The sequence below is a fragment of the Sabethes cyaneus genome, chromosome 2 (genome assembly GCF_943734655.1).
Source record: "Sabethes cyaneus chromosome 2, idSabCyanKW18_F2, whole genome shotgun sequence".
In the NCBI taxonomy this organism is placed as follows: domain Eukaryota; kingdom Metazoa; phylum Arthropoda; class Insecta; order Diptera; family Culicidae; genus Sabethes; species Sabethes cyaneus.
This window is the reverse complement of record NC_071354.1, coordinates 49,883,267-49,906,731: the sequence shown is the minus strand read 5'-3', so window position 1 is coordinate 49,906,731 and position 23,465 is coordinate 49,883,267. Positions and strand designations below refer to the sequence as shown.

At 42.6% G+C, this 23,465-nt stretch overlaps 4 protein-coding genes across 5 annotated transcripts; 2 read left to right on the top strand and 2 right to left on the bottom strand.

The window, feature by feature from the left end:
• The first annotated feature begins 1,529 nt into the window (after nucleotides 1-1,529).
• On the top strand, nucleotides 1,530-2,213 carry LOC128737567 (anaphase-promoting complex subunit 10). The gene is made up of 2 exons (XM_053832238.1): nucleotides 1,530-1,705; nucleotides 1,762-2,213. Exons 1-2 carry the CDS (start codon nucleotides 1,597-1,599, stop codon nucleotides 2,208-2,210), a joined length of 558 nt encoding a protein of 185 aa, XP_053688213.1. The 5' UTR covers nucleotides 1,530-1,596; the 3' UTR covers nucleotides 2,211-2,213.
• A 121-nt stretch (nucleotides 2,214-2,334) lies between these two features.
• LOC128737693 (uncharacterized) lies at nucleotides 2,335-3,581 on the bottom strand. The gene is made up of 2 exons (XM_053832388.1): nucleotides 3,128-3,581; nucleotides 2,335-3,068 (listed from the first exon to the last, which is right to left on the bottom strand). Exons 1-2 carry the CDS (start codon nucleotides 3,509-3,511, stop codon nucleotides 2,379-2,381), a joined length of 1,074 nt encoding a protein of 357 aa, XP_053688363.1. The 5' UTR covers nucleotides 3,512-3,581; the 3' UTR covers nucleotides 2,335-2,378.
• A 15,484-nt stretch (nucleotides 3,582-19,065) lies between these two features.
• Nucleotides 19,066-20,730, top strand: LOC128734101 (uncharacterized). Its single transcript, XM_053828116.1, has 2 exons — nucleotides 19,066-20,222; nucleotides 20,275-20,730. Exons 1-2 carry the CDS (start codon nucleotides 19,152-19,154, stop codon nucleotides 20,554-20,556), a joined length of 1,353 nt encoding a protein of 450 aa, XP_053684091.1. The 5' UTR covers nucleotides 19,066-19,151; the 3' UTR covers nucleotides 20,557-20,730.
• On the bottom strand, nucleotides 20,620-23,127 carry LOC128734099 (coiled-coil domain-containing protein 22 homolog). Of its 2 annotated transcripts, none has more exons than XM_053828115.1 (6): nucleotides 22,965-23,127; nucleotides 22,830-22,916; nucleotides 22,601-22,772; nucleotides 22,168-22,537; nucleotides 21,478-22,109; nucleotides 20,620-21,415 (listed from the first exon to the last, which is right to left on the bottom strand). In XM_053828115.1, the coding sequence occupies exons 2-6, from the start codon at nucleotides 22,877-22,879 to the stop codon at nucleotides 20,840-20,842; spliced, it is 1,800 nt and encodes a 599-aa protein (XP_053684090.1). In that variant the 5' UTR covers nucleotides 22,880-22,916; nucleotides 22,965-23,127; the 3' UTR covers nucleotides 20,620-20,839. The 2 variants fall into 2 exon arrangements, with proteins under 2 accessions (XP_053684090.1, XP_053684089.1); XM_053828114.1 differs by having other exon boundaries at nucleotides 22,830-22,898.
• Nucleotides 23,128-23,465: the final 338 nt, after the last annotated feature.

Sequence of the window (23,465 nt, the reverse complement as noted above, 5' to 3'; positions counted from 1 at the left end):
GTATATAAATTTTCACATATTATGGTAACTTATGATGTCACTGTATCGTCACATGAAGACTTTTTCAAATTTGACGAGTGATAGTAATAAAAATAGCATTTTTTTAATTTAAAAATTTTTTTTTGGGATAAGACGATAGCTGAAAAGTAACCCACTTTTCTTCTCAGCTCACCTCAGACAACACAGTGAATAGATAAACTATGGTCATCGGACGATACAGGTTTCATACGGGAGCTGTCAAAAGCTCGGTCAAAATGAAGAGCTCTATCAGAAAGATAGAAGGGAGGGAGAGAACTTCAGACATCACTTCAATCAATCAGCTTGGTTGATATCTGTCAAACAACAAATCATTCTATTTTTGATTTTTATTAATTTTTTCATTAAATATTGACCTAGTTGAAATAAAAAAAGAACTGTTAGATGCAGAAAACTACGAGCTATCAAATAAGGTGAAAAAATCCACTTTTTTGGGGAAATTAAAATACCCAATTCAGATCTTATATGCACAATGGATTTTTTGCCAAAACAAATAGGGTGTTTGCAGAGTGCATATGTATTGGAGATCTGTTGGGCAGGCAAAAGTGACAGCTCCATATAAAACACACGGGCTGGGAAGAGCAAAGTTTTTTAAATGATTTATTTTTTTTATTTAAAACAGAAATTACAAATTGCTTCATACATATGGCAAGGTAATACATCTGTTTACTAAATAAAAAAAATATTTTCAGCAAATAAGCTAAGACGCGTTAGCAATGATCAAAAATGTAACTATGACCTATGTTAGCGGGATAAAACTAAACAAATATCAATAGCCAGTAGTTGCTTTCGGCTAAGAAAGCAATTTATTATGCTAAAACCAATTTTATATTCCGTTACTTTCAACTTGGCCTATGCCGTATTCTGCTTAAAAAATCAGTATATTTGGGACACCGATTTAACGCGAATTCACCGAAACCCTTGCCGAAACCCTAGTTACCAAAAGTCAGCATATATTTCAGGGAACATTTGTCGGTTATTTTGACTATTAGTTGCTTTAAAATGATGAATAATTTTAGAAAAAATGATAATTTTATCCAGCACGTTTTTGCTGCATCGAATAGGAAAATATGCAATGTGTGCCCAACAGATGTCTTGCATGTGTGTGTAGCAAAAGCCCTATGATAATAAACTCTTTCTACGATATTTACGCCGCTTTCAAACATCTGTCGTGAACCATGAACCAGCAGTTTTAGGTACGTTTGATTAGTATGGGAGCTGTCACATTGTTACCGGGTTGGTAGCAACGCGCAATGCGGGTCCTCTAGTTAAATATATTTATGCATATTTATTTACATACTTTTACCCGGGTGCTAAATATATTTACCGGTATTGATGAATATTTTACGAAAGTTAACTTGAATTTTCTTTTTCACCTTGGTATTGATTCTCATTGCTATAGCATTGCTTTTCCGCTGATCTCTGACTTTGCATCACTATAAAGCTTAATTTGCAATTTTTGTGTTGTAAACAAGCCATCAACAACCATCAAACGAGTGTGTTAGTTTAGTTATCCAATAAAGTGTCTGGAATCCAAAAGTTTTAAAAATATATTAAATAATGAGTGTTAAAACTGGTTCAAACGTGTGTCCAACTACAGAAGAAAGATCGGGAAACGTTCGAGAGGTAGGATCTCAAGCAGTCTGGAGTCTATCATCCTGTAAACCTGGTATGATCAGAATCATTTAAATTTTAAACTTACGGTTTACTGACTATTGTTTTCAGGGTTCGGAGTAGAGCAGCTGCGGGATAATTCTATGGAAACTTACTGGCAATCGGATGGTCAGCTGCCGCATTTGGTCAATATTCAGTTTCCAAGGAAAACCACAGTAAGCCAAATTTACATATACTCTGATTATAAATTAGATGAAAGCTATACTCCAAGTCGCATTTCAATACGGTGCGGAACGCACTTCAACGATCTGCAAGAAGTTGAGGTGGTAGATCTATGCGAACCGTCCGGCTGGGTGTGCATTCCCATCAAAGAGGTACGTGACATTCCGATGCGAACATTTATGATACAAATTGCCGTAATCAGTAACCATCAAAACGGGCGTGATACGCACATGCGGCAAATTCGCGTTCATTCTCCAACGGAAGGTACGACCTATCCGCTGGAGCAGTTTGGTCCTTTTAGTACAATAGAATTTCAACAGTTCCGAACAATACGGTAGCTACAATGCGCTTCTAATAAAATTTTGTTATAAAATATAGCTTCAAGTGTATAATATCCGAATTTGTTTTCCGCGAATAATTGATTAACTATACTAATTTATCGTTTTTGAGATAACATGTTTATTCACTTATTACTGTTTAAGTCGTTTACTGATGAAATATCGAATTTAGAATAGGTTTGATTGAAATACTATAGTTCCTGTAACGGGACGGTCCTCTCCATTGTAGTTTATTGTTTTCGGCATTAAATCCATCACGACTTTGGCAAATGTTTGCGCATAGCTATCAGGATCGATATTCAGTGCTTCTGCGTTTTTCCTGTTCTGTGGATTTGTTTTGATAATGACTTTAGCCTTGGATGGGGTTTTGTTAACGGATGGGCCTGGTTGCGGATCGAGAACAATTTCCGTAGACGCCGAAGGCGTCGTAGTTTTAAGTGGCTGTCTTCTAACTGGCAAATTCAAACTAGGCGTAGCCCAGCTCTGAATGAACTTTCCGTCCGCAAAAAAACCGTTTTCAGGAAAATGTCGACGACAACTGTAAATGTCTTGGTTTTTATACTGTTCTGCCGATAAACCTGCTGCTTGTATCCATTTGCGGTAAATTTTTGGAATTTTACGCGGAAAAACAAACAGCTGACAAGCGGGATTTTTACTCTCATTATCTTCACACAATATGCAATACCGGCCATCTGCAGGTGGTTTTACGTTACCAAATGGATCCGGAATATCTTCGTCCGCTTCCGGAGCTTCTGTTTTAATTTCTATCTCCCCGATAGCATCTTCTGTTGATACTTCCATATCCTCAGGTTTAGTAACCAGAAGAGTCTCAACAGTCATACTGTCCTCGACGGCATCCTGAAAATGAATTTAAAAAATAATGGGCTCAACATTCAACAAACGACATTAATACTCACGCTGGTAGTCAGGTCTACAGTTACTTCCGGGTCAACCTTCGTCTGTTTGATGTTGAATAGCGGCATATACTCGTCAAGAATCTGGAAATCTTCATCGACGTATGCCTCGATCTCGATTCGTTCCATATTCAGGCTCGGTATGGTGCCTGATTTGAGTGTTAGCCCTGTTGGGCTATCTACCAAGCAGTGTGGCTCAAAATGCATAGAACAAATAAACAGATCCGAACTGTCTCTTCCGTTCGGGAGCGATTCTTCATTCAGATCGCATACTGCTAGATATTTCTGATACAGCACCGGTAACTCATCCTTGTCCGGAAATGGAAACAATAGGCAGCCGTCGTTTTTCTCCGGGGAGTTGTTGCATATTACACAAGCGGCCGACATCGTAAATTCACTTTGTATATTTTCCAATTTCCGTCTTTATGAGACACACAGGACATGTATTTTTGATTGCAACTTGCAAGACGCTTGAATCCGCGATTATTAGCTTGTTTGATATTTACTGTTTGACAGCAAATGCTAGTTTTGATTTGCTAGTTTGCAAAACAAAATCAGGAAATTATCGATATTTATTAAATCGTTAAAAATCGAGAGCAACATTTCAATAGGGCCTAGTCAAGTGTACTACTCGCTGTACTATAATGAAGACTACTCTGAAGTCGCTTTTTACGCGGTTTGTTTTTTACGCGACTATTTTTACGCGAACTTCGGAACTTACGCGGTTTTTTTACGAGATTTTAGGAATTTACGCGAATGTGCTCAAAACGTCTATTTTTTCGCGTAGTGTTGAAATCCACAAAGTTCTCTTTTACGCAAAATTTTGGTTTTTTTACGCGAATTTCGGATATTTCGCAGTTTTTTACGCGATTTTTGGAATTTACGCGGATGTGCTCAAAACGCAAGTCAAAACGTTTATTTTTTTGCGTAGTTTTGAAATCCACGATTTTTTACGCGAAATTTTGGTTTTTTACGCGAATTTTGGAATTTACGCAGTTTTTTTACGCGAATTTCGGATATTACGCGATTTTCGGAATTTACGCGGATGTGCTCAAAACGCAAGTCAAAATGTTTATTTTTTCGCAAAGTTTTAAAATCCATCATTTTTTACGCGAAATTTTGATTTTTTATGCGAATTGTTTAGTGTATAGCGAAGGTGTATAGTGTTTTGGTAGTGTTTGGTATCCCTACCCCCCTAATGGGGCCTACCCCCCCTACTCGAGTCTCCAGCCCCAATCCCCTCTGGCACCTCCTTATCGGTATTACTTCAGGGAGGGGCTATTGTGCTTAACGCACCCTCTTAAATAACTACAGGAATATGGTAGTTAGGCTATTTACTCGCCGTTGATCGGCTCTCCAGCGGTTTTGTAGCTCAAGTACAATCTGGGTAGCAGCCGCATTGACCGCTTCCCAGACGTCCGAGCTAGAACACATCCTTTGGACTGAGTTGTCCGGAGTAGTGTCCTGTCCGCTTACTGCCTGCATGTTGCTTCTCACGCCCACAAAACGAGGGCATATAAAGAAAACATGTTCTGCAGTTCCTTCAACATCCACGCATTCGGGACACGCGGGGGACTTCGCATGCCCGAACTATTGCAGATACTGTCTAAAACAATCATGCCCTAACAGGATTTGTGTCAGGTGGAAGTTGACTTCGCCGTGGCACCTGTTGACCCACCCGGATAGTTCCGGGATAAGTCGATGTGTCCACCGGCCTTTTGTGAAATTAGACCATGCCCGCTGCCATGTTGTCATCGAGGCCGATCTTGTGGTACTCCGTATGCCTCTAGCTCTACGTTGGTTGAAGCACTCAACGTCCCCACTGATGATGATGCCAATAGGCATATACCCGCTAAGACGCAGATTGCGTCATATGAAACTGTGCGATACGCACTCGCCACTCTCAAGCACATGAGACGATAGGTACTTTCCAGTCTACGTAGGTAGCTTTTGGTTCCTAACGCCGATAACCACACCGGTCTGCCATACCTAAGTATAGACTGCACCACGTTGGCTAAAAGCCTTCGCTCGCTGCCATATACCGCAGAGCTATTAGACATCATACGAGACAATTCCGAAATAGCTGTGGAAGCCTTCTTGCAGGCATAGTTGATGTGGCTCCCGAACTTGAGCTTGTCGTCGACCATGACTCCCAGGAGTTTTAAGAACCTCTCTGATAGATTCACCGTAGACTTCCAAGGTGATATCGTCCGCAAAGCCGACAATCACCACTCCTACCGGGAACATTAGCTTCAACACCTCGTCATACATTACGTTCCACAACACCGGGCTCAGTATGGAACCTTGCGGAACCTCTGCGGTGATTGGAACGCACTTCTGACCCTCCTCCGTGTTGTAGCATAGCGTCCGATTCTGGAAATATTTTTCCAGAATCCTGTACAACGACGCCGGCTCTTGGACGTTCCGAAGCGAGTTAACTATGGAGTCCCAGCTAGCGCTATTAAACGCATTTCTCGCGTCGAGCGTGACAACTGCGCAATAGCGGATTCCCGTCCTCTTACGCTGGATTGCCACATCGGCTGTCTTAGTGACAGACAAGATGGCATCCACCGTAGATTTGTCTTTACGGAAGCCGAATTGGTTCCTTGACAGACCGTTTGTATCCTCCGTGTACTGTACGAGTCTGTCAAGAATAACCCTCTCCAGCACCTTGCCGGCAGTATCGAGCAGACAGATCGGCCTATATGACGAGGGGACACCCGAAGGTTTTCACGGCTTGGGCAATAGGACCAGGTTCTGTCGCATCCATCTGTCCGGGACGTGACCATCTTCCAGGCATCTACTCATTACTGCTCCGAATAATTCGGGAGTCTCCAAAATAGCCGCTTTAATGGGCAAATTCGGGATTCCGTCTGGTCCCGGTGCATTGCTCATCTTTAGGGATTGAGCGATCTCAATCGTTCGTAACCGTCGCTTCTTCCCCAACCTCTAAGCCACCGTCGCCCACGTTACTTTGGATGTTCGGCATGGAGGCCGACCATCCTATGCTATGGTCTGAGATACTGGAATGTCGGCCGTGGGACGACTCAGCGGCTTGAGGCCAGGGCCTTGGCTCGTGGCGCGGAAAGAGGCCCTCAATGATTCGCTCCAGCATCTCTGGCGATCGCTCTGCGGGCGCCATCACGCCCTTGGTCTTTGCCATTACGACCCTGTAGGCATCACCCCACGGGTTCGCATTAGCACTAGCACATAACCTTTCAAAGCAGGCTCGTTTACTAGCTTTTATTCTACTCTTAAGCGCTGCGGTTGCAGCAACAAGTGCTACTCGACATTCAGCCCTACCTTCGTCCGAACGAGCTCTTTGCATAATTCTCGCACGAAAGCACGCTCCGCGGAGCTCCGTAATTTCAACTGTCCATCAGTAAGCCGGTGACCTCGCATACGGTTTTTCCTAGGAATGGCAGCGTCACACGCTCGCGACAGTACCTCTATCAAATGATCAGCGTTCGGATCGGGCATACCGCGATCACCGCACTCTCTTCGGATCGCTTCCACAAATATTTCGGGATCGAAGTATGATGTGCTCCATCCACGGGTGGTTGGAGTGTCGGCTCTACTCGCCGCCTGCCGCCTCGTTAGCTGACCGACACCATAGCAGACCGCTTGATGGTCACTGTGAGTGTAGCCATTGTCTACCCTCCAGTCTCCTATCAGACTAGGACTGCCGAAAGTCACGTCGATGATAGACTCCGCACCGTTCCTACTGAAGGTACTTGTGTTGCCGACGTTGGATAGATCTACGTTAAGCTTTGTCAGAGCCTCGAGCAGAATCCGACCCCTATGGTTCGTGGGACGACTTCCCCACTCTACCGCCCAAGCGTTAAAGCCGCCCGTCACAACCACCGGCCTTAGACCAGTCAGCACAACTGATACTCGGTCTACCATCCGCGTAAACTGCTCGATAGACCGACTCGGCGGAGCATAACAGCTGCCGTAGAGCACTCCACCCACTTTAGCAACCGCAAATCCCTCGTCTGCAGTTGACACAACCTCGTGAACCGGAAACCTGCTTGTTATCCATATAGCCGCCGTCCCAGACCTATCCGAGACCCAGTTGCCGTTTCCGGCAGGGACGCGATATGGATCCAAGATTATGGCAAGGTCCATTGCTGATTCAGAAACTGCTTGGTGTAACAGCTGCTGAGCCGTGCTGCAGTGGTTCAGGTTGAGTTGTGTCACTTGCACTATGAACGTGGCTTAGTCGCCGGCATACCGGCCGGGCACTTTGGACCTCCCGTTACGTGCTTTGTGTCCCGTTTACCGGTACAGATCAGGCACTTGGTAGGCTCCGCGCTGTCCCTTGCTTTATGGCCCTCACTACACATCTCCTGCACAACTGGCTCCTATCTGGCCCCTTGCAGTTCCAGGCTTTATGTCCGCGCTCGAAGCACCGGAAACAAGCTTCCGACTGCTTGAGCACGCTCAGTGGGCATACCGACCACCCCACTTTTAGTCTAGCAGCTTTTAGGGTTTCGTTTCCGTCAGTCAGCGGGAGTCGTATGATGGCTACCTGGTGTCGTACTTTTTGCTCTTCGACTTCAGGAGCAACTTGTAAACACGAGTTACGTCGGCTAATATAATCAACAGACTGACTCGCTATTTGAGAATGAGTATTCGATTCTCTTCGGTTCGCATATCTCTCACTCGCATACTCGACGAACGATCAATCATTCTCCGATGTCGCGCTATCTCAGTCTGACTCAGAACTTAGGGCACTGATATCGCGCGAACACTCGAACCGTGCTGTCAGCCAAATCACACTTTTCGAGCAGTTTAATTCTACACTCTAATTTGTGGTTATTCATATTGCAACTTAATTACAGTGGACCCCCGTTCGTTTGAACGATTCCTCATGCGAACTTACGGGGTTAGCTTTTAATTTGAACAACTGATAACCCTAAATATGCTGGAGCTTGTGTGAACTGGCTGCCCTGTTCTTTGTTATTGTTTTGGTGGTTTGATTCAGTTGGCAGTAGCAAGCAGCGCAATTTTCATTCTCCGACTAGATTTCTACCATAATCGTTGGGAAAACGCATTGTGAAACAGATTAAACACGCTAGATCAGTACAAACAAATCGTGTTTATTTGCAATGTCTGCATAAGCGAATGATGTCATATTGAGAATGACATTTGAACCATTTTTAATTTGCACGTCGTGCAAACCAACGGGGTTCAAATTAAAAAGTGTTCAGATTAAAAACGGTCAATCGAACGGGGGTCCACGGTATATTTACCTTTCCCACCCATAATATAACCACTATAATATTATGAAGTGTCTTGCCCCTCACATAAAATAGACCCCACAGTGGTCCATTGCCTCTTACCTAATAACACCTACCCCTACCTCCTCGTGACACCAGCCGGGATACGAGCAACCTCGGTGAAGATCGGGTAATCAACCCCGGTGGAAATCAAGATCGTATGCTGACAGGGGAGGACGGCTCCTTCGAGCTACGTTGGCCCTCCGGCGATACTGTGGGGTTGGTTGTGACCTTTGCAAGCCTGAACCACTAAAAAGCCAAAGCAATGGACTCCGTAAGTAATAATAACTCTAATCGGAACAATCGGCAAAGACCCAGGCGACGAAAACTGACTAATGATTGGAATTTGGAAATAAGGAACTTGGAAATGTTCTCTAAATTTTCTCGGAAGTAACCACATGCTTTCTAAAAAAGTGAAGAGCCGCAGGTTCGGCATCGTAGCGCTGCAGGAGGTATGCTGGAAAGGAACGAGGGTACGTACGTATAGGGATGGTTATACCACCTACCAGAGCTGCGGCAATACACACGAGCTGGGCACAGCTTTTGTAGTGCAGGGCGAGATGCAGAAGCGGGTGATCGGGTGGTGGCCGATCAACCCTCGAATGGGCAGATTAAGAATCAACGGCCGATTCTTTAATATTGGTATAATTAACGTGCACAGCCCTCACCTCGGAAGTACCGATGATGACAAACACCAATTTTACGCGCAGTTAGAGCACGAATACGATCGCTGCCCAAGACCCAAGACCCTGATTCATCATCGGCGACTGTGATGCTCAGGCTGGTCAGGAGAAGGAACTCAAATCGGTAATTGAGCGGTTCAACGCACACGTGCAAACGAACGAAAAATGCCTAAGACTTGTCGACTTCGCCGCCTCCAAGAACATGGCCGCACATAGTACTTTCTTCCAGCATAAGCTCTACCATCGGTACACCTGGAGATTACTCAACCAGACAGAATCACAATTCTGATCGGCAGTTCTCAGACATTATCGACGTCAGAAAGAACCTATCCGGGCGCTAACATTGATTCGGATCACTACCTAGTGATGGTAAGGATACGTCAAATGCTATCTGTTGTGAACAACATACGATACCGGCGCCTGTCAAGGTATAATCTAGCGCGACTGAAGCAACTGGATGTCGCCGAAAACTACGCGTTAACTCTCGAAACTGCGCTGCCGGAAGAGGGTGAGCTGGATGAAACCCCTCTTGAGGACTGTTGGAATGCCGTGAAAACAGCCATTAACAGCGTAGATGAGAACGTCCTAGGCCGTGTGGCACCGAATCGACGTAACGAATGGTTTGGCGAGGAATGCCAGCAGATATTGGCTGAGAAGAACGCAGCGCGGGTACAAATGCTGCGTAGAACCACCCGTCAGAATGTGGAGCGATACAAACAGAATCGGAGACAGCAAACTCGACTCTTCCAGGAGAAGTAGCGCCACCAGAGACTCACCGAATCTTGCAAAGGCTTTGGGCCTAAATGTGCAGAGATAAAGATAAAGGTATCTTGACACCTAAATGGCGTACAGGTGGAAGACTACACTCAACCCCCGCTAATATGAAAAACAGCTCGTTCAGATTGGGCGAGTTCATTTTTAATCTGAATATTTGGTAACTCTATCCATTTTCACACACGCGCAAGACGCGCACCCTATGAACTTGTTGTTTTGATTTGACGAAAACAAACGTTTTGAAAACATTTCAAACATGCGCGAATTCTAAAGGTTCGGTTTGTATAAGACGAAATTGGCTCGGCAGTTTCGACTAAAATGGTCTATTTTAAGTGCTGGAGAGAGGTAAGTTGCATATGAGCTATATTGCCAAAGCTCCTGAGCAAGAGGAAACGCATTAAGATTTTTTGCTTTTTTTTTTAATTTACCGGTCAACTTTAACGTCAATTGTGTGTGACGCTTGATCGGTTTTTAATGTGAACGCATTCATACCACCGGGGTACAGATTAAAAATGTTCAGATTAAAGAAGGTCATACCAACGGGGGTACACGGTATCATGATAGCGGAGGCAGTGACCTCGTTGGTGTAGTAAGCAACGAAGATGTGCCACCCCTATCGATAAGGGAAGTTAAAAAAGCCATTCAGCGGCTAAAGAACAAAAAAAGCAGCGCAAAATGATGCCATTGGAGCGGAACTTATTAAAATGGGTCCGGACAAGTTGGCCGGCTGTCTGCATCAAATGATTGTCAAGATTGGGGATACGGAACGACTACCGGAGTAGTGGAAAGACGGGGTTATCTACAAGAAAGGCGATAAACTGGATTGTGCGAACTACCGAGCGATCACTATCCTGAATGCCGCCTGTCCCAAATCTTTAAGATGACTTGGGATCTTCCATCGACTATCGCCAAAAGGTTTGTGGGAAGTTATCAGGCCGGCCTCATGGAGGGTCGGTCTACCACGAACCAAATCTTCACCCTGCGGTAGATCCTCCAGAAGTACCGTGAATTCCGAGTCCCCACGCATTACCTGTTCATTGATTTTAAAGCCGCATATAGTAGTGTGAACCGACAAGAGCTATAGAAAATTTTGGATGAAAACGGCTTTCCGGGAAAGCTTACTAGACTTATCATGGCTACGATGGATGGGATCCAGTGCTGTGTGAGAATCTCGGGTGGCTTGTCGGACCCATTCGAATCTTGCAAGGAACTTCGACAAGAAGATGGTCTTTCCTGTCTGCTATTCAACATTGCGCTTGAAGTTGTTATAAGACGAGCGAAGCGTCGAAATACGGGGCACGATGTTCAAGAAATCTAGCCAATTTATCCAATTTATTTAACATGTGAGGCGGTGGAAGCAGAGCAAGCAGAGAAGATTAGGTTGAACATAAATACGTCTAAAACGAAGTATATGCTGGCGGGCGGGACCGATTGCGAAAGGGTCCGCTTGGGCAGTACCGTGGTAATGGACGGGGACGAGTTTGAGGTAGTCGACAAGTTCGTATACCTTGGCTCACTGGCAACAGAGGAAAACAATACCAGTCGTGAGATTAAAAGGCGTATTATCAACGGAACTCGAGCCTACTACGGACTCCTCAAACACTTGCGGTCGAACAATCTGAGCCCCCGTACAAAGTGCACACTGTACAAAACGCTAATTCGACCTGTTATCCTCTACGGGAATGAAACGTGGACACTGCTAGAAGCGAGCACTTGGAGTTTTCGAACCGGGTGCTAAGAACCATCTTTGGCGGCGTGCAAGAGAACGGTGTATGGAGGCGAAGAATGAACCACGAGCTTGCGCATCTGTTCGGCGAACCCAGTATTCAGAAAGTGATTAAAGCTGGACGAATACGTTGGGCAGGATGTATTGCTAGAATGTCGGACAACTATCCTGCAAAAATGGTATCCAGCAAAAATGGATGGATTCGAATCCGGTAGGAATAAGACGAAGAGGGAAACAGCGAGCGAGGTGGCAAGACCAGTTGGAGCGAGATCTGGCGAGCACTGGGTGCCTGCGGAACTGGAGACTAGCTGCCATCGAGGCTGCCACGGACCGAAATAGTTGGATAAATTATACTGCGCAGGTCTTGTCATAAGACGTTCGGCCAATTAAGCGTAAGCGGTTGTTGGCGTTATTGGCTATTAAGGAAAAGGAAAATTGCATTGGAATGCATTTATTTCTGTAGCCGTGATAAACGTGAGAGAAAAGACACGAAGAGAATCACTCATTTGCACATAGGCCCTTTTCACATGACGAAATGAAAAGTTACGCAAGAAATATCGATAATAATTGTCAAAGTGTAACCGATTCATTAGTAATTTTCCCATCCCTGCAGCTGAGTCCTCACGCTTAGCCAGGGCTACTCAGTGACTGAGTTGAAACTACTCATTTTTTAATCGTTGTATGGGGCTGTCAAAAAATGAGTAGAATTGCATATTGTCACTGTGCAAAAACTACTCAAAATTGAGTGTTGCCGCAATCAGATTTTTTCGCGAAAATTTGTTGTTGATTTAACGCTTGTTCGCTCTCGTTTGTTTTTTTTAAGTTTTTTAAAGTAGTTACTGGTTTATTTTTGTGAACAAAAGTGAACGCAAGATGCACGAGTCATCAAACTTTTTAAATACTGCTGGTGGATGTTCGGTGCAAATCGCGAGTTGGAGCGGTTAGAGCTGACTGTTTAATTACTGTTGGAGATGACCTTGACCTGCTTTGGACTGCAGCAAATTCATAGATGTGCTGCTGCTGATGAAACGGACAAGAGAACATATTGTAAGTGCCGGTGAGATTGTTTTGAACTTAATTATTTCACATAACTACGATGTTCTGCGTGCTAAACGCAGAATCGTAAATTGTATAGTTTTAAATTTGACTTTTTATGTTTTACTAATTTAATTTTGCAGAGGTGTGCACCGCTAATCAGCTAACCGCGAATTAGCTAACGAATAGTGTGTTCACTAGGTTTTAAATGGGTTAACGCTTCCAATTAGCTTCCACTAAATAAACTTTAGTTAAATAAGTATAGGATTTTTTTGGAAATAATGCAACTATCTATTTATATCAATTATATTTACTCGCATCGCGACCGCCAATGGTCAATTTTATCATTTTTTCCATCTCATGCTTATTTTTGTTATTATTTTGAAAATATTTAATTTATCGGAGGCTTCCAGAACTTTCTTTTTTCTTTACCAGCCGAGAGCCGCGGTGGCTCTTGCCGCATCAAGAATTCCTCTCCATTGTACTTAATCCTGCGCTACTCGTAGCCAATTAATTGTGCGTCTCGACACACGCAAGTCGGCTTCAGCCTGGCCAATTCACATTTCCGTTACTCATTTGACTTTCGGCAATGAATTTACCCAAGCGATATAAATGTAACAAGTTGCCTAACGGGAAGCTGACAAGATCGTTTCATAATCGAGAATGCCGAACAGAAGAAGAAAGCCGCTGTCGTATCGGCGGAGGGGAATGCTGAAGCATCGAATTTTTTTGGCTAAATTGGCGATGACGGTTTTGTAGAAATGCGAAGAATTGAGGCTGCAGGGGATATCGCGAGGTGTTGCCTATATGCCAGTCGGCCAAACGACACTGCTTAATTTGCCCCAGAACAGTGACGTCAGAGAGGAACCAGATGGAAAGCAATTCAGTTTTTGATTGATTTAAATGTTTTAAGATCTGTTTTGTCAAATTATCTCTTGTTTATTTAAGCGGTTTTCTTATTATCGTATCTATTTTATAATGATTACTAAAAACAGTTTTACTTATTTGGGTGTCTGGCAAACGATATTCGCTTACAAAGCCAATTAAACCGTGAAGGCTGCGCTTTGATTTTTGAGTGGCTTCTACGATAAAAATTAAATATGCATTTGTTGGTAATCTATACCTATAAAAATGGGTTTCTGTCTGCCCGTATGTTCCTTATAGAATCGGAAACTACTGAACCGATCGGAGTGAAAATTTGCATGTAAAGGTTTTTGGTGCCAGGGAAGGTTCTTATGATGGTTAGAGATCTCTTACCCCACTAAGAGGGGGGGGGGGCTCCCATACAAATCTATACCTATAAAAATGGATTTCTGTCTGTCTGGCCGTATGTTCCTTATAGAATCGAAAACTACTGAATCGATCGACGTGAAAATTTGCATATAGGGGTTTTTGGGGCCGGGGAAGATTCTTATGATGGTTAGAGATCCCTCCCCCCAAAATTTGACATGTGGGTGTTTTTGGAGACAAGGATATTTTCTATGGTGAATTGAGACCCCTCCCCTCTTTAGAAGGGGAATTATGACCTCTCTCTCCTTTAAGAGGGGGGGCTTCCATACAAATGAAATACAAATTTGCTCATAACTCGAGAGCTAATCAAGCAAATGGAACCAAATTTGGCATGTGAAGGTTTTTGGAGGCAAGAATTTTTCCTATGGTGAATTGGGACCCCTCCCAACTTGAGGAGGGGTAGGGCTCCTATATAAATGAAATACAAATTTCCTCATAACTCAAGAACTAATCAAGCAAATGGAACCAAATTTGGCATTTGGGGGGTTTTGGAGGCAGGATTTTTTTATGATTGTTTGAGACCCCTTACCCCTGTGGTAGGGAGATAAGGACTCTCATACAAATAAAACAGAAATTTTTGCGTAACTCAACAACTAATCGAACTCGAGTAATTTTAGACTCTTTCAAATTTTTCGGGAATTCTCGGACAAAATTTCAAATTAAAACACCTAATATGCTACACGCTATGTCCGAAGGTACTTATTATTTAACCGGCATGCACCACAGATTTCTCTTCACAGGATGTTAGTATTAGTCAAAACAATTAATTCAATGAAGGTCTTAAAATATTTTATCTTAGGTTTTTTGCAAATTCAATTTTTAAGGTCATTTAGGGGTCACCCCCTCTCTAGTGATCATATCCGTTGTATTCCACCACCTCCGATTTCAACCAAATTTGGGATAATTGCTCATTTCGACCCCACATTCATTTTCTCAGTTTTGTACGGATTGATCAATCCCCCTTGCAGTGACGCTTCTCCATTTTTCTCAGATTTTCGAAAATACTCATTTTTCACTGCATGTCACTGCAAGGGGGATTGTGAATCCTGTGAAGAGAAATCTGAAGTGTATGTAAATTAAATAATAAGTACCTTCGGACATAGCGTGTGCTAGCGTCACCACCACTATAGCACAGAGACTATAGTTTCCCAACTAAATGACTCTTTTGATTTGCACACTGATAACCTTTGGCTCCTCAGGCGCTAGTATATATAAGCGTGACAATAGCGCCAGAAGCTAGTTGTTGTGAGTTTATTGTAGAATTTTATGCGTCTTTAGCGACAAAATCTCTATAGTTTCTCAACTAATTTGACATAAGTTTTATCCTAGTGGGGATCTTTTACTTGAATGTCTATTCTCTGTGTCTAAACATTGCTTCCTTGCCGACCTGGGCGTTCATATCCCCGATGACGATCTTGATGTCCCGTGGTGAGCAGCTCTCGTACGTTGCCTAGAGGTGCGCATAGAGCGCTTCCTTCTCGTCGTCGGGTCTACCTTCGTGTGGACAATACATGTTTATGATCCTCCATTTTGCCCATCACTACGAAGCCCGTTCCCAGCTCGTTGGTCGCTCCGACGCTCTGGTAAAATTGCACGTTGCCGCCACGGACCCTGCATACCTTTTCGCCTTTGCGACAGTCCTGCAGTGCCACGATGCTAAAATATCGGGGTTCTAACTGATCGAGTAGCACTCTGTCGCCACCGAACGAAATTTAGCGATCTGCAGTTCCAGTTGCAGTTGCAGTACCAAGATTCCATTGCATGTCCTTATTTTGTCGCCTTTGTCTATGCCGAATGTTCTGAGTACAATTTTCTTGACTCTTAGTTTTTTAGATTTAGACACTACTAGACGGTACTAAGGCCTACGCTACCAAGTCTCGTGATGGGGTTGCCATCTTAAAGTGTCGAGACAACACTGTGCCTCCTTCCCTGTTGGTATACGACCTCTGTTTCTACCGGGGTTGGTTACCGGATCTCCGCTGAGGTAGCTCGTATTTCGGCTGGTATCACGTGGACGTAGGGATAGGAGGCTAAGCACAACTATGGGATCTGTTTTGCGCTTTATCCAACCATTTACCATCTTTTACCATTTACCTTATGCGTTCATAAGATTATAAAAACCTATTATACCAAGCTAACAAAACTACTAACCCATTTGAAACCTGACGAACGCACTATGCGCTAGCTAGTTCGCGGTTAGCTGATTAGCAGTGCCCACCTCTGTAATCTTGCATCAATTTCGAATACATCAATTATTGCACACGAATATCAATAATAATTTATATGCATTATTTATTAACCAAGCTTTGCAATGAATGCACTCTCATCATTTCTTTATGTATGTATTGGTTTATTAGGCAACTACTTTACTACTTTTGTTTTTTTATTCTTACACATCTTTAGTAGTTGGTACGTCTTTCTATTTTCAGGGAGCAGAATAAGATGTTGTATCCTTGGCCTATTGCAGCCTGACCTTGGTTATTACCACAAATTTTGCCCCGGAATTGTTTGGAATTGATCATTGGCGGAATTTGCGCTCATTTCTAGGGTCAGCAGCAGTCGAACCGATCGCCCTTTTTGTAGATGGAACAAACCATTCCTTCCATCCAGTCCTCTGGTAGCTTCTACTTCTCAAAAATCTTGGAATTTATCCAATCTATAGCCATTGCCAGCGTTTCTCCATGTTTATACGACACTACCGGTAGGTGGTCCTCATGTTCATGAGCATTATTCATTGGGGTGAAAACGACCCAAGTTTTGAGCTGGCTCTCATTCATCCATTTTCAATCCGAATTTTGTTTTCTTTGCCTCGTTTAAAATATATGACCCAAAACTGGCGTCTAAAGTAAGTTGGGGAATATTTTGTTGATGTTGACTAATGGCGACTTCAGCGTCGATCCCGGAACAAATGATGAAATGAGACTGATGTACAATAGGAACATTTTGGAGTCGTATAATATACGGTTCCCGAGTTTGGGATGATTTTAGGCTACATAAGTTATTTAATTTATTAATTTATTAATGAATCGTAAAACAACTGCTTGTTTCCAGGCATGATGGGGGGAGGGAGTTTAATCATTTCTTACGTAAGATTTTCATGCACGAAAAAATAATGAAATCACATCACATTTTTTAATAGCAACTCATACTCATACTTGTTGCAAAAATTATTAAATTGATAAGTTAAGTTGTGAAGTGACGAAATCCTCCATGCTGCAAGGAAATGCCTATAGCAACCTGCTGAGTATTTTAGCCTGGCCCTCTCAGGGAAAAGGCAGTCAGCCTACATGTTGCAGAGCCATCTGATATCTTCGGTTTACGCTATCATTCCAACATATTTTGTTGCAATTGCTTATCCCATTCCCGCACGGCAGCCGCAAAATCACGTCACGAGAAACATTTTTGTTTACAAGTAGCTTATTCAACTAATGTATAGCATCTGACTACCAGTGCTACCAGTATAGCAAACAAAGACGTAGTCCTACGTCAAAAAGTATTGCCTCCTAAACCCCCCACAGGACAAATTTGTTTCCATTTGTTTGATTAGTCCTCAAGTTAAGAGCACAGACAAACAGACATAACACTCGTTTTCCATTCTTCGTACCGATTAAACCGTCATTTCAAATTTAGGTTAATTGGGAATGTCTCCGTTTTGGTCAAATTGGTGCTTTTTGACGAAAGAAGTGGAATTCCCCATAAAAAATACTTGCTACTTCGATGGATACCCATGTTGCTACTTGATATTTGGGAATGTCGATCATAGATGGTGCTAGTGTTCAGGCTAAATGTTAGGTACGATAATTATTGTTGATTTTTCTTATAAGAGTTATGTCTGTGTTAAGAGGAAATTTGTATTTTATTAGTATGGGAGCCCCCTCTTAAAAAGATGAGGGGTCTCAATTCACCATAGAAAAATTTCTTGCCTCCAAAACCCCGCACATGTCATAGTTGGATCCATTTGCTTGATAAGTTCTCTAGTTATGCAAAAATTTGTGTTTCATTTGTATGAGAGCACCCCGTATTAGGAGAGATACGGTTCTCTAATTATCATAAGAACCTTTCTTGGCCCCAAGAACCCCTAAATGCAAATTTTCACGCCGAACGGCTTAGTAGTTTCCGAGTATATAAGGAACATACGAACAGACAGACAGATAGACAGAAATCCCGGTTCGGTTTCATTCAGTAGTTTAGTAGTTATTATTGTCAATTGCAAGGAAAATTGTACCATCCAAAGTGCGATATCGCTCATAAAAGTGCTATTTTAGCTTAAATCGTTTCGGTGTCTTCGGCGCACTTTTTCGTTATCTTCCAAGCAATAAGTGCGCCTAAGAGACTGAAACGATTTAAGCTAAAATAGCACTTTTATGAGCGATTGCGCACTGATTAATTGGACAATTTTCCTTGCAATTGACAATATCATTTGAAAGATTCATTAAAACGTTACACTTCTATTTTCGTTTTCACAAATTGCTACCCAGTATATGTAAACAAAGACGTAGTCCTACGTCAAAAATGTCACCCGAAACAGTTACCGGATGTTCCGAAACCGACGCTGAAGTGGCCATTAGTCAACAAAATATTCCTCAACTTACTTTAGGTGCCAGTTTTGGGTCATATCTTTGAAACGAGATAAAGAAAACGAAATTCGGATTGAAAACGGTAGAATGAGGGCAAACTCAAAACTTAAGTTCAAATAATGTGAAACTTTTTCCGATGTTCGTAATGCATTACATTAATTTACAAATTAATTACAAATAAATATTCATAATAATACATCATACTAAATTGGATATTTTAATTGAAATAACATATTCGAAATGAGTATTTTCTAACCATTTCCTTCAATAAAATGAGTAGTTTCCACCCATTATTCTATTTAATTAAACTGAGTAGAAACTACTCTGTTTTGACAAAATGCCCGGTTACTCAAAAATGAGTAGTTTCCACCCATTTATCCAAGTAAATAAAACTGAGCAAAAACTACTCATTTTGGAGAAAATGTATGCCTACTCATTTTTGAGTGACAGCACCTTTACTCATTTTTGCGTACCCACGGTTTTTCCGAAACTGAGTAGTTTTTTACTCAATTTTGAGTAGCCGAGGTTGAGCGTGCTGAGTGTTAGAAATTTAAATGTCAGAAGGAGAATTCCTAACCAAAAGTGTAAAATAAAGTCTAAACACGAAACGTTCTTTCATAATAGATTTGCGAGGATTTACGGTCACATTCCGTTTGAACGATGTTGAAACGGGTTTTAACTCCTCGCCCGGCCTTTCGGTTACTTGGTTGCTTGCGGCGCACTTTCCTATCAGAGGCCTACACTTGCCAGGAGGCTTGGCAATCCCGATTGACAACACCCGTTCTAGCGAAAGTGGACCACGAAGCGCTTTATTATGAGTTGGAGCAAAAGTTTCACCAGAAAGCAAAGGTTTCGGCAATCGATGTCGATATCTATGCCAACAAGCTGATTGATGATTCCCACATCGAAGAAGCGGCGGACATAATGCACAAGTTCCGGTTAACCGAAGAGACCTCCAATGCGCTCGATTCTACCCAGCATGCGATCGTTCGAAACTACGTCGAACACAGTCACTATTCCGAGCTGATTGAGCTGCTTAATAACCGGATAGGTTACGGTATATTTCTGGATGATTACACAGCGAACCTCACGTTAGACCGGCTAGTCACTACGAACGAGTTCAAATGGGCTGCCCGTATCGCTACGTTACTGGGCTTGCAAGAGGATTTTGCCCATCCAATAACACGGTCACTGGCTACGTACGCGTGCTATCGGTACGTGCAATCGGGCGAAATTAGCGACTTTGAAGATATTGCCCCCAAAGTAGTGGAGGCACCGGTGGAGGACAAGAAGAAAAAGAAAGAGGAGATCAAGGTGCGCGTTAAGTTCATACGGAATCCGTATTTTGACGATCATTTTGATTTGACTAGTTCGAAGCTGTTGCTGGGTAAAACTTTCTACACTCTTGGTCTGCAGAGCGGGGCGATTGTGGGCAATAGTTGCAAGCTTTTGGGATTAGTTTTGTACGAAAAATATGCTGAGGCATTGAAGTTTGTTGAAGCCTGCAAGAATGTTGAAATTAGTGGAGAGATGGTAGAGTTGGCCAAAACTTTCCTGGGGAAAGTGGAAGTTAAAGAAGATGAGAGTTATTTAAAACTATCCGAGATACTTGGTACTGCCAACGGCAGTGGTATGAAGTTGGCCGACGGTAGCTTTGAAAAGTTGCTGCTCGACGACGTAAACAAAAGTATTGCTGATAATGAGAAACAGCAAATAGAGGATCAAATCAAGGTAATATTAGCAGTGGTTAAATTAATCAAACAATACTAACTATTATGAATAGACTTACAGCCGTTGGTGTGATCTAAGGCAACAACGTTTGGAAGAAGAGCTTGCCAGATTGCATCGTGTCAAACGAATCCAGGAGATGGAAAAAATGGCACGCGATATGGAACAAGAAGAACAGAAATTGTGGTTCTTTGAAAATGAGGATAAGATCGATTTACAAATCGATAGCAAGAAAGTTTACTATCCAAAGCGCTGGTTCGGCAAGAAAAAGAAGCCACGTACCGTGGATGAAGGTTACGTTCCGCCAGAGGTTCGTCAACGGCACAGCCAGCAGTAAGTTTTTGCTTTCTTAGTTCTTTCCACAGTGAAAACTAAAGCATTTCAGATGAATAAAGCTTGTTTTAATGGGCACTTTAGTGGTTGCAGCAGCTTTTTGAGTAGAATATCTCGTACCGAAAATGTGAATTGCTTTACGCTAACAATTTCGATACTGTTTTGATCGATTCCGAATCCTAATCACATTTTATATTACGATTATTTTCTTAAAGTAATAGTCTTGTATGAGAATAAAATTGATATTTGTTTCGAGCAAGTCGATGGTGTTAGCTCAGCTCAGCTCATCACTGGCGTCGAATGGCTTCTTCCAGCTCGCGGATGCTCTCCTCTAATCTTAAGCTTTCGTTCTGCATTTCGGTCAAATCATTCGTTATTTGAGCTAGATTGGCAGCTGTGTTGCGCGTTTTTTCATTCTCGATTTGATCTTCCAGATCGCGAATTTCCCGTTTTATTGCACCTGTTTCCTGTACCAATCCGATCAGTTCGGCACAATCGGAGTGCAGCATAACCAGCAGTTTGTACGCCCGCTTCGCATATTCATCTTTTTTGGCATTGCGAAATATTAGGTCGTCCGTAACGGTGAACTGACGGTCGAGTTGTCCGGTGATCGAATTGATCTCCTTCTGCAGGCTACGCGTATCCTGCAGGATTTTATCGATGTCGTTCTTCTGCTTACGAATGTTACCCACGATCTCGAGAATACGGCTAGTGTACGCCGTTCGACTCACTGTTTTATTTAGCTTCTCGAATTCTTTCTGTAGCCGCAAGTGCATGGCGCTTTTCGTTTGCAAGTCGATCGTTATTTCTTCGCATTTCCGACGTGTAGACTCGATTTGGTCTAGGATCGGTTGAGATCTCGACTGTAACGAGTGATAAGAAATATTTATCACATCAGATCAAGTAATCCATTAGCTTAACTTACCAAGATATCCGAATTCTTCGCCTTGTGCACTTCCAGTGTCTCTACCAGTGGTGTCCGATGTGCATCCCACTGGTCCTGTAGTTTCTTCATACGTTCTCCTCCGGCTGCAATAATGGCTTCGAGCTTCTTTACATTAACTTCTGGATCCTCGAGTAGAATGTGAGTACGTTCCTTGAACTTCTTATCTTCCTTCAGTTTGGCTAGGGCTTTTTTATGCATTTCTACCGATTCGTCTTGCTGTTGGCGGCCAGTTTGCAGCTGAACGTATAACTCCTTACTTTTGTCGATTTCCGTTCGTAGCTGGTCGATTTCTCTTTGTAGTGATTCTAGCGGAAGTTTCACTGGGTTCGAATTGGTGCTTTCGACGACTGGCGCATCTGCCGGCAGGCTAGTGTTAGGTTTAACCTGTTTCACTTGACTTATATCAGGGCCACCACTCCCGGTTGCAGAAAAGTATTTGCTCAGCAACTTTTCGGGTGCAAGCGGAAATTTGTACCGAGCATCCCCTTCGTCGATGGCATCGATCGGTTGATTTGATTTGATAGCTCCATCGTTGGCAGCGATTAGAGACGGCACCAAAGTGTCTTGATCGAGAGATTCAAGACTGCGTCTTGACCAAAATTCCTGTATCTCTAAAATTTAAAATATACTTAAAACGAAAGCAGGCACATATCTCTCATTCGGACTTACCTTTAACTAAATCGCTGTGCGTCACGAAAGGAATGTTTAGTTTTTTAGGGATAAATTGTTGGAAAGCAATTTTGGCCTGTGCTACAGTGGCAGACGTACTCGCCGGATTCTTGTCCGGAGCGACAAACGGCTCTGTTCCGTCTATTCGGCAAAACTCAGGCATCCATGGTGCCTGCAGTTGCGCCTGCAAATTGGAAACTATTTGATTTTCTAAGATAGTCGCCCTATCCGCAGGTTGCCTTGCTCCTTCCGCCTTGTCGGTAGTGTCCTTCGGAAGCCGTTCAATTAAAAACATTAGCACACGACGCACCTCCGTCACGTTTGAGTAAAGAAACGTCTGATAACCGATGTCTCGTCGGTAGCCGATGGCCTAAAAATGATTGACAATTATAAATACAATAAGTTTCTAGTCTTAAGTTAAGACAACACTAACCCGGCAAGCTTCCGCTAAACTGGCCGTCGCGGTGAAACGTTGTGCCATCCCCGGTGGAAGCGTTTTTGGCAATTCTAAACTTGGATCTATAAGTGCGATACATCGAGACACAATCGGTACCAATAGCGACGGCTTGATTTCATCTAAACCGCTTAGATCCTCGTCAAGATTGCTATAAAAGAACAACCTTTACATCATAAACAAAGTTACTTTCACACGTCTTACGTACCAGCCAATTTGTCGCAAGGTATGAAGAATAATTGCGTCTATTTCATCCATAGTGAAGCCTAACAAGTGACTATACAAGGGGGATTAACTTTAAATCATGATAAGTAAATACTCAGCATAGGAGGATGACACTCACTGTGCTTTAATCCCTTTAATCAGTGTTCATCAGTAGCTTTCTTCCACTCTTGCTACTCGGCAGCTTAGATAATGATGACCTTCATGCGCAAACACTAATCTCATAACATGTTTATAGGTATTACAATTTCTTGCTAATGCATCACTAATATGAAAAGCATTCACTTGTGAATTAAATCATTTTTTCGTCTGTAAGAATAAAAACAAATTTACGATACCGCAGAGATAGAACTGCAAATTTTTTTGACTTTTTGTTTGACAGACGATTATTTATGAAAATCGGCAATCAACAGTGTTGCCATCAGATACAAAATTCTGCACTCAGGTCAAATTGCTAGTAAAATTCGCGTTTTTGCTTTTGAAATAATTTATTTTAATATTTTTTGAAATTTGCTGAAAAAAAAACAATTTATTTTTTAGTTTGAAGTGTCAGTCTACGCTTTCGTTTTTAGCCATTGCTCGATGTAAAAGTATTTCACTGAAATAGATCAATAATTTCTTA